This window comes from Oratosquilla oratoria, chromosome 41 (genome assembly GCF_046742065.1).
Source record: "Oratosquilla oratoria isolate Oo_2021 chromosome 41, ASM4674206v1, whole genome shotgun sequence".
Lineage (NCBI taxonomy): Eukaryota > Metazoa > Arthropoda > Malacostraca > Stomatopoda > Squillidae > Oratosquilla > Oratosquilla oratoria.
The window spans coordinates 16,268,917-16,280,821 of record NC_134817.1 but is presented as its reverse complement, the minus strand read 5'-3'; the positions used below and the strand labels follow the sequence as shown (position 1 = coordinate 16,280,821).

Genomic DNA, 11,905 nt, shown 5'->3' with positions numbered 1-11,905 from the left:
GAGGATGAAGGTCGCTTATGTGCTTCCTGTCTTCTTGTACGGCTGAGGGACAAAGACATTGAAAGCCGACTTGAAGAAGCTTCTGGTCGGCTTTGGTATCAAGTGCCTTCGGAGAATCGTGGGGTTTCGCTGGTATCAAACCAGAGGTTGTTCCGTGAGGTTCAGTCTAGGCTATATACCTTCAGCATAATAATTCGGGAACGTCAATTCCCACTCAAAGGATTACAAAGGATTACAAAAGCGGAGCATGCCGACAGGAGACCTTTTGGTCCTTAACTAGGTCGGATGCGAAAATATATATACATACATACATACATACATATACCAAGGCTTTTTCCCCCTTACAAGGGAGGTAGCCAAAAAGGAAAAGGCACAAAATCATTCCCACCCATTCCATCCCTGAATACACTCCACACCCCTCCACCCTCCCTCTTATCTTAGCACCTCCTGGATGACGGGTCATCCCTGCACCTTGTCCACTGCCCTGGGTCAGAAGCAGTGTCACAAGACACAGCACATCCACAGCAAGGCCGCTTCATTAAATCAGTGACCCACCCTCTCCATCCCCCCATGCATAAAAGGAGAAGACGGGGAGAAATCCCTTCGGGCTGCATCAAAATTTGCTCACACATACTACCTCACCCCCCATCCCCCCACCCATTTCACCTCATGCATCACATCATCCATATACAACCATTCTCCCCTGTCTTGTGTCCTCTCCCGCCCTTCCTCAACAGACATTCCTCTCTTCCCCAAAGCCCCCTTCACCCCATCCATCCACCTCATCCTAGGACACCCCCTCATGTTCACTCCCTCCACATCTGCCTTCCATACCTCTTCTACTAGTATTTCTTCACTCATTCTTTCCATGTGTCCAAACCATCCTAATACTCCATTCTAATACTCCATCCTAATTATATATATATATAATAATGATAAATAGATCAAATAAATAAATTAAAATTATAATGATATAAATAATAATTATAATAAATAAATGCATAGGTATAGTTAAACAATAAACAAACAGGTAAATAGTAAATAATAATAATTGACAGATAAATAATAATCAATGAAAATCAAGCAAATAATAAACAAACAGACAAATGATAACAAATAAATAAACAAATAATATAAAATAAATGACAGTGTTGCCTCCATAAGAGAGACATGAACAAGTCGACAGATCTTGCCGATAGCTGTTTGGGATGGAAAGGCTGGCTGCCTGGGAGCTTGCTCAGAGCAACCGTGAGGACTGGCGACGGCATGTGAGTGAGGCAAAGTGCCCCCTGGCGTATGCTCCCCCATTGTTGACAATTTTAGTGTCTTGCCTTCCTGTTTCCGTTCTCTGTTTGTCAAGTTACAGAAAACGTACTATATTTACCCCTAACTATATGATTTGTTTATTTATGTCAAAACGGCTAAGATTCTTTTAAACACTAATGTAACTCAAAATGTTTTATCGTGAAATATTTGTTCAACAACCAGATGCTAATAATAATTATGAACATAAAACTACCCCTTGTTCTAGTTAGTTTTCTATATAAGTAGGCGAGAGTGGTTGGGAGTAGGAGAGGGTAAGGTAACCCCCCCACCCATAAAAAATTAAATACACACACACACACACACACACACACACACACCTCTCATGGCGCTGTGGTTAGAGCTCTGGCTTGCCACTACGGAGGTCCGGGTTCGATCCTCGCCCGGGGCTGAAATAATATCAGTATCGCAGCGCTGAGGGGTGTTACTCCAACTCTCGTGGGCGGGGAGTTGGGGGTGTGTGTGTGTGCAAGGTCATAGCATTACCCATAGATCGGACCTACGAGCTCTGAGCTCTCTTCCAGGAGGGAAATAGCTGTCGATCACGAGTCCAACACGTGATCCAAAGACCAAGTGAAAAGTGAATACACACACACACACACACACACACACACCTCTCATGGCGCTGTGGTTAGAGCTCTGGCCTGCCACTACGGAGGTCCGGGTTCGATCCTCGCCCGGGGCTGAAATAATATCTGTATCGCAGCGCTGAGGGTTGTTACTCCAACTCTCGTGGGCGGGGAGTTGGGTGTGTGTGTGTGTGCAAGGTCATAGCATTACCCATAGATCGGACCTACGAGCTCTGAGCTCTCTTCCAGGAGGGAAATAGCTGTCGATCACGAGTCCAACACGTGATCCAAAGACCAAGACCAAGTGAATACACACACACACACACACACACTCTCTCTCTCTCTCTCTCTCTCTCGGTGGCGCAGTTGGTAGAGCGATGAACTACTAGCATGGTGGTGCGCGTAGTGCTTGGTTCGAATCCTGCCCAGGGCCGAAATTATTTCGGTACAGCTGCGCTTCGGGTCGTTACTCTGACTCTCGTGGGCGGGGAGTTGGGTGTGTGTGTGTGTGTGTGTAAGGTCATAGCATTACCCATAGATCGTCTGTCTCTCGTGGGCGGGGTGTTGTGTGTGTGTGTGTGTGTGTGTGTGTGTGTGTGTGTGTGTGTGTGTGTGTGTGTGTGTGTGTGTGTAAGGTCATAGCATTACCCATAGATCGGACCTACGAGCTCTGAGCTCTCTTCCAGGAGGGAAATAGCTGTCGATCACGAGTCCAACACGTGATCCAAAGACCAAGTGAATACACACACACACACACACACACACAAACATATATATATATATATATATATATATATATATATATATATATATATATTGACAGATTGGAAAAAATACAACGGCGAGCCACAAAACTAATTTCAAATGTAAAAAGTAAATCATACAAAAATCGGCTAAAAAGCCGTACACTCAGAGGTGACTTGAAACAGATCTTTAAGATTCTAAAGAGGATTGACAACATAAAAAGTGACAAAATTAAACGAGAAACAATGGTCTCAATCTGTCAGAAAACATATTTAGTTTGGAAGTGGGTAAAAACAACTTCGCCAACCGTGTAGTTAATGACTGGAACAAATTTCCTGCAGTGTTAGTGCAATGTAGTTCAGTTCGAAGCTTTGAAAATCATTTAGATAAAAACCCAAGCAAGATGCCGTAATGATTATTATTTATTATATGTTATTTGTTTTTGTTTTGTTATCATTTGTCTGTTTGATTTTCATTTATTATTAGTTATATGTCAATTTATTATTATTTACTATTTAACTGTTTGTTTGTTGTTTGACTGTACCTATGCGTTTATTTATGTATTTTATTTGTTATTTACATTATCATAGTTTTTCTATTTTTTTTTTTTCGCATCCGACCTAGATATGGACCAAAAGGTCTCCTGTCGGCATGCTCCGCCTTTGTAATCCTTTGAGAAAAAAAAAAAAATTATATATATATATATATATATATATATATATATATATATATATATATATATATATATATATATATCACTTTCTAAGAATAATACGATTAATTTCTGGGGCGTCCTTATCAAGAATAGGAAATCAAACATTGAACTACTTCGTCTGGGGCGTTCATTAGACGTCCTATATTCTGTAAGCCAGACTAGAGCTACAGTAACAGGCTGGGTACCAGCATGTAGTACACTATACAGTAGCCTATTAGTCTGAACGAAAATATATGTATTCATGATGGACGATAAGATATGTAATGTGTTCATTGATATATGATTACACGATAATATATGAAAGATTAGACTTATAGTTTAACTGATGTAGTTAATTAATCAGAAGTTAAATTAACACTATGTAGGGTGACTGACATAGACCACCTTTGCCCTATGTGTTACGATAAGGAGCATTCCCAAGTGTCTGTTGGGTCTCAACGTCGTATGAAAAAGGATTGAAACAAAGTCAACATAGGTCACGTTCACCCGATGGTATCACACTGGGCTATTTTTCCTTCAACTTACGATTAATCGCAGATTTTTTTTCCTCCGTTAAATCACTGTGGCAAACTATTGGTATTTGGAGGTAAATTGTTTTCCGATAGCACATCAAATTCCTTCCTGAAAGCTACGTTCTTCATATCTGCTGTAACAGTCGGAGGTAAATTAGCCCAGTATGATAACGCATTATAAAGGCAGGGGTGAGGTCCGTAGATTAATAAAATCGCATGGCTGCAGTCTAAATAATATATGAAATCAGTCAACTAATTGGATTAATTCAATTGCGTTATAAAAAAAAACGGTGAACTATTATTTCCCTCAAACTGAATAAAACCGTTACAAAATTTGAATTTTATCCAATTCGACCACGATAGTAGCGTAATTCAAGTGGTGAATGCCACGCAGGAATAGATAATTTGATTCAACGAGGTAAACTGGGGTTTCAAATGGGGTTTCGGCCTATTTATATTACCTTCAGGCCGTGGACCGTCCCTTTAGCTGAATAAATATAGCTTGTTCTTAGCTGGACAGAAGCTGTCACATCGTTATGCCAGAGCGATTGCATTTCAGAAAAATACTAAATCAATCATATGAAACGACAATATCATGCAAATTTACACATGTATTTTCCTTACAATTGTCAAGATTTAATATTTGACTACGGTATGTATTTACAGAATTATCATACACGTACAAGAATTATTTGTTGGAACAGCAAATTGTTGAATATCAACTACGTAATTACCAGTTCGGGATGATACTTATTCGACCACATAAGACGACAATGTAATGGAATTTTATACTGTTATTTTTCTTACAAATATTAAAATCTATTGTCTACAGTATATGTCCATAGAATTATCATACACGTCCATTTATTTGTTGGAAAAACAAATTGGCATTTACCAGATACATAATTACCAATTTAATGTATTGTTTAAATCAACGGTACTTCGGCTATTCACCGTGATAAGCATCGTCATTGGTCATCTAAACACGCGAAGATGACGTCGTTGATCGTGGCCAATCCTAATCGAGATTTCCTTTAGACGACAACGATGACGTCACTGCAGTAGATGTTGACTTGAGGTTTGAAAATCAGTTATCAGTAGGTCTGTAGTCTGCAGCTTTCCAACAGTGATAATTATTATAGAGTATTCTAGTTGACCCAGAGACGAACTATATTTGAATAAGACTCTATTTTAAATCAAGTGTAATTTGACTTAATCGTTTAGCGGCAGCAAGGAAATTGTTGAAATTGCATCACCAGTGACAAATTAGTTTTATTTGAGAAGTGCCGAGTGAGTGGGATATATGTAAACGATCATAAATTTGTGAAGAAATGAACGATACAGGAATGACAATGCGCAGATAAGTTAATATAACTAAATTATATACAGAGAACAGACTGGGAAGGACAACACCTTGTGTAAACTGTCAAATCTAGAATATTTGTGCTTACCAAACAAGTGATAGTTTTTTTTATTTTGTGATTTACGGTTATCTAGTGAAATATGGACCTCTAAATATGAGAACAACCCACTGCCAACTGAACTGAAGAACATTAATCCTTACGTGGAGGCAACACGTCAATGTAAGTACAGCAAACAAAAAAAAATACAAGACAAAACAGTTGCATGCGTTCAAATGGCGGTGTATGGCAACTCGGGGACCAAAAATGTCGACACAAATGTTCCCTTAAATTTATTTACTTGTCCCGTAAGAAGTTAAGGTGGGGCTGGTGTATGTGTGTGTATGTGGGAGGGGATATTAGGATGAGGATACGTGGGGTGTTTGATAGGGTTTGATTTTAAGAAGAACAGTAACGATATTATTATAAATTAAGTTGAAGGATGGCAATAACCAAATCTGTCAAACCGCCATTGGAACAATACACATGTAAATCCACAAGCGACAATTGGGAGTTACAAAAGTTAGTTAAATGCAGGGTAAATTTTACTAGCTACATTGAATGATATCCAATGTTTTTAAAGTATTTTAAGAAATGAAACAATGAAGTTTCGAAAGCTGTCAGTTAATTCAGTAGAATGAATACACGAGGAAGATGTTATAACCGATCATTGTTATTAAAATTCGCCAATTGTTGCTTATGGGTACATCTACATACCACACTTGACACTTCTAGGCATCTTCAAGACACCGCGCCGTGAAGAATTGGTAATGTACCAAACATGATTTTATTATTCTTTAACATTTCCACATCATTCTATTAAGGTCTCCAACTAAAAACGCAATAATTTCAAGTCAGTTTTGTACGGCTATTAGGAGCACGAAAATAAGAATCCATGAATTGCGTAAGTACAGAAATGCAAGTGTATTTGTTCAAATTGAGGTACTGTACGGTCAATGTGTGACATTTTTTTCAGATATGGATTAAGTAAACTTAATTAACTGAACATAGGCAAAATAAGTTCAGGAGGCAATGAGAACCTAAATTGATTATCACAATGGGCTATTTTTCCTCCGACTTCCTACCTCCAACCTCCATTTGAATAACTAAAATATGACTTCGCGCACAGAAATCTAGATTTCTCTAAGAATGTTTCAACATTATGTCTTAACATTCATATAGGTTTACAATATCATGGTTCATCATTAAACTTTGCTACATGTGACGGAAAGATTATTTGATGATGGAAGATTTGAACAATGAAATATTGTAACCGAAGTCGTTTTCACTCGAACGAACTAAATATTGGCGCTGGCGAAGCCCGTGGAAGCTCAGGTGTGATTACCCCTGCAGGATCGTAGAAGATAAATTATTGCAGTGATATTGATGTGTTTAAACGAGGTCTCGCAGGATCGTAGAAGATAAATTAACTGCAGTGATATTGAAGTGTCTCGTAGTTTATCTCGGTGATATATTATTTGATTATACTGCATAAGGCAGTACCAATCGACATCTTGACACAATTCCATACAATGTTGCTGCTTATGATACACTATCCAGCCAGTGGCAATTAATATATAAATGTCATGTGTAGAATTATGGGCTGGCGTATCAGCAGAGTGCGGCTTCCTTGCCTACATCATAAGTGGTGTGTGGATGGGAAGCCCACCAGGTAAGAGGACTATAAAGCATTGCTAGAAGCAGCATAATAAGTAGGTAGGCAAGATTATTATTATTTGTGAAATACTAGGTGATTGTAATTTTAGTATTGACATAATTATGAAAATTATGTATAAATCGAAGCTAAATGAAAAGGATTGCATCAGTTTGAATTATAGAAACTGTTTTCGATAAAAAAAATGCGTCGTCTCTTACCTGGTTCTCTTACCTGGTTGGGTTTCTCATCCACACACAACTTATGATGTAGGCAAGGAAGCCGCACTCTGCTGATACGCCAGCCCATAATTCTACACATGACATTTATATATTAATTGCTACTGGCTGGATAGTGTATCATAAGCAGCAACATTGTATGGAACTGTATATGCAGTATAATCAAATAATATAACACCGAGATGAGCTGCGAGACCTCGTTTGAACACATCAATATCACTGCAGTTAACAGGTTCTGCTGGCAATCCATTCCACAAATTCACACATCTAATACTAAAATACCTCCTCCGTACTTCTACTTGTGTTCTGGTGTGACCAATTTTGAAATCATGGCCCCTTGTGCTACTCAACAAGGGTCGAGGAAGCAAGTCATCACGAGAAATTGCTAGTTTCCCATGAAAAATATGCCAGCATTTAATTATATCATTCCTAAGTAATCTCCCTTTAATTGAGTATAAGTTAAGAGTCCTTAGTCGCTGCGAGTAATCCAAACCCTCTAATCCATGTATCTCCCTTGTCCATCTCCTTTGTACAGACTCCAACTGTCTAACATCTACATAACCCAAGTTCCAGACTGAGGATGCATATTCAAGCAAAGGGCGCACATGTGTGGTGAAAAGGGGAAGCATAAAAGAGTCTTGCCGATTAACTGTTGATCGGATACTGGTTGATACTCCACTTGCTTTATGTACAATATTAGAAATATGTTGGTGAAATTTAAGTTTGTTGGAAGCCTCAAGATCAGATGATCTGAGAGTAGTGCCCAGTATCTAAAAAGACAACTTGGAATATTAAATTAGTCATTTTGCGTAAGGATTTGACTTTACTCGTTTATTTACAGAAAATAGAATAAGAAGAATCACAAGAATTCAGATGTTTGTTTATAGCCGTCCTGTTTTCTCTTTCTTAAAGTGAATTGAAAATTAAAATTGGGTAGCATTAGGCTAAATGGAGAGGGGGTATCAGATTGACAAGAAGTTGAACTTTAGGTAATTTGGACTGAAATTTTTTAAGAACTATTGATCTAGATGGTGATTAAGCTGAAATTATAAATTAATCTAATGCCAGTTATGATAGGAAAAAAAGAGATCGGATAACGTTTAGTAATAATGCGTAGACAATTAGTTGTTTTAAGGAAAGATTAGATAACTATGGATAAGGATGAAAGGGGCTAATGGGACATTGAACTGCCTAGTGTAGGCCTTACAGACTCTTGTAGTCTCTTCCATTCTTATACTCTTAATTTTTGTATCCTACAACTAGGAAATGCTTTTAGATAAACACATAAGCAAGATGCTGTAATATAATTTGTTTTATATTAATTTGTTTTATTATTATTTGTCTGTTTATTATTATTTGCTTTATTCTCATTTATTATTAGTTATATGTCAGTTTATTATTATTTACTATTTATCTGTTTCTTTATTATTTAACTATACACGTGCATTAATTTATTTCATTTATCATTTACATTATAGTTTTTATTCATTTATTTATCTATTTACCCTTATATATTTTTTTTCGCATCCGACCTTGATATGGACCAAAAGGTCTCCTGTCGGCATGCTCCGCCTTTGTAATCCTTTGTAAACCTAGGCACCCACCAATCCCATCCCATCCACCAACCTGTTCCCATTTTATCTTAACTCCTTGTGGGTAATTAAGAGGGTAATTAATCGTTCTCAAAGTAAATTGATAACCCAACCAGATTCTGTATATATGTATTATAGTGTTGCAGAGCTGATTCTTCTTGTCAGAGAATGACCCCTTTATTGTGGAAGGAAAGATACTGAACACTTAAGTCTCTCAACTTAGAGAATTCCATACGTGTCAGCGCCAAGCCATATCTGCTGTTTCAGTGTAAAGGAGTCGGCTCCTGTAGTAACATATGGTGACTCGGTATAGGAATTTCGTTGGAGGTGACTTCTCATAGATATTCTTTTCTAGACCCGTGATTCCCAAACTGGGGGTAATTCAACAATTTTTCGGGGGTAATGGAGAGGTGATAGAAAAAAGATAAGAATTCTGAAAGTCAAGAAGCCAAGAATTCCTCAGCTTCAAGCATACATCTCCGTTCATCCCACGGGTATTCTTGACATCTTTGGCAATAGTCACTAGAGATGCACAATGTTCAAACACAATAAATAAACGAAAATATCTCTAGTGTTTTTAATGTAGCCATATATATTAATCGGGTAACATGCTTAATGTGGCATGGTAAAATGGGTAACAAATTGAACAAGTTTGGGAACCAATGTTCTAGAGGGTCAATTCTTTTCACACAAGCAAATTGAAGTGGGGCTCAATCAATCAATCCATTGCCCAAGGCTCTTGCAGGAGAACCACAGGTCTTACGTAACCAGCAACAACCAACTCAAGTAAAGGCGTTGTTATCACACTGGGCTAATTTTCCTCCGACTGTCAGAGCTCGCAGCTTCCGGGAATGAATTGGTTATGCTGGAGGTAAATGATTTTCCTCCAGCATATCAAATGACGTTCTATGTAAATTGTTGAGAAAACCAAAAATTTTGTCAGTGACTTTACGGCGGAAAAAGTTCTGGATGTGGACCGCGGTACCTCCGATTAATTGGAGGTTGGAGGAAAAATAGCCCAGTGTGATACTCCTTTAGAGATGTTCAGTTGTGTGAGAGAGGCCAGAGGAGGACAGTGTAGAATGAGCTCTTCATTGTTATAGACCAAAAGGTCTCCTGTCGGCAAGATTCTTTGTAATCCTTTCTGTTCTCTGTGAGGTGATTGCTTCTGGGGGATTTGTATAGACACGGTAAAGGAAACATGGACTGAGAAAGTCGATAGACGAAACGTCAGGAATAAAAGCTTCACCTCCAGTCCATGTTTCCTTTACCGTGTCTATAGAACTTGTTCACATGGATTTGCTTCTGGGGGAGTATTTGGCCAAATGCTCAAGCCCAGAAATGCGAGTCACTTATCTGGCGGATGACGATCATTCCGCGTGCCTCGCCTCCGAAAGTAGTTAGAAATTCGCCATAATGGACACAATGAAAGACAACGTGTATGGCAATGTTTTATTAAAATGAAGCACAGCAGAATCTCGTATATACACATAGCTTTGACTATTCGTCCACATAACGTACATGTGTACACATACATACACAACCCGATGAATATATGCATATATATGATAAACATGATCTTTGTTGATTTTTTTTACCTTGTGCTCTGGTTCTTACAGAGGTAAAACAGCGTTAATAATGACTCACAAAGGACGAATATGTCTCTATACAGTAAATATATCTTGCAAAATGTAAACATAGACTTCTTAAAAAGGATTTATTACGATATAAAAGATATAACTTCAGTTTTATTAGGTTCAAAATATAAGAAAGGGAAGCGATATGATAGATAATGAATAGGAGGGCCTTTGCCTAGGATTGGGTAGGAAGTGTAATTAAGGGAATTATTTAATGTAGATATGTGTAATGGGAATGTGATTTTTGATGAACAAGGAAGTAATAGACAATGAATATTGTTTCTTTGGATAGATGTGTAGATGCTAAAGGAGATGGAAAAAAGTTGATGGATTGTTTGATTATGAAATTGATTATAAAATTAGCATGGGAATTGAAATGATTGACAACACATGAACCATTATCGTTCTCCAGATCTCTAGACTTCAAAAAGGGAAAGAACATCAGTCCTAGGCCCTGTTCAATCTAGCGGTTTGAACCGAGCGGAAACCGCAGCGGTACCTCATAGTTGAGGAAAAACTGCACGGTTGTGTGTAAACTCCTCCTCCATTAACTTACATTGTAAGTGAACCGACGCGGTTCAAACCGCGGCGGTTGAAATCACAAGTGTGAACAGGGCCTTAAGAAGTGATTATATGATCATCCTAGAGAAGAATATCGAAAGGTAAATGAAGACAAGCCATCTGGGAACAGATGGTACAGAGCTGGTAGAGATATGTAGGGACTATGCGTGTAAGACCTCAGTATAGTATATATATATATATATTTGTAGGCCAGCTTCCAGGCAGACATTACTACCTTCTGATTGTTTTATGTACTCAATATGGTGATATGCTTTATAGAATCAGTACAGCAAATGTCAGTGAAGTCCGCCATTGTGTTGGAAAGGGTAAGAAGTTTGATATGGTTGAACGTCACAAACTCCCCTCTATCGGAAGGCTAGGACGTTGCCCCGCACAGAGGACTTCGTAGCGTCGAATTTAATAAACCATGCCCTTGGTTTAACTTCGCCGGTGGCAGGATTCGAACCGCCATCCCATTGACCTTCGCCGCAAGTAACGACGCCCTAATGTGTTGAATACGTGCGTATGTGGTCGGGTCGAAGACGCGAATGTAAACAAACATCTGTGACTTTCGACTGCTTTACTCGTTACAAGTGCTGGCAACTGTACTGAACATTCGCCACCGGTTGATCAAAGACTTTTTTTTGTTTATTTTTTATTTTTTCTCTCTCGGTTCTCAGACATGTAAAGCGTAATATTTCATATGTGCTGATTTTACTAAAGAAATTATGAGATGTTGATATTTTGAAACCTACAATGAAACTACAAGAAATCTGTCCTTCCCATTCAGTGACACAGTCCATAAGTTTTGGTTTGGTTGACTACAAATGGTTCAGTTCAGCTAAGAGACAGAATTGAGACTCAAATTTGTGTCTTGGTCAATCAAGCCCAATTTGGTTGACTACAAATCATCAGTTCAGCTAAATTGAGACAGAATTGAGACTCAAACTTGTGTCTTT

At 38.3% G+C, this 11,905-nt stretch overlaps 1 protein-coding gene across 1 annotated transcript; it reads right to left on the bottom strand.

The window, feature by feature from the left end:
• Nucleotides 1–7,257: 7,257 nt before the first annotated feature.
• Nucleotides 7,258–9,255, bottom strand: LOC143021127 (uncharacterized). Its single transcript, XM_076178417.1, has 2 exons — nucleotides 9,241–9,255; nucleotides 7,258–7,926 (listed from the first exon to the last, which is right to left on the bottom strand). Exons 1-2 carry the CDS (start codon nucleotides 9,253–9,255, stop codon nucleotides 7,258–7,260), a joined length of 684 nt encoding a protein of 227 aa, XP_076034532.1.
• Between the last annotated feature and the right edge of the window lie 2,650 nt (nucleotides 9,256–11,905).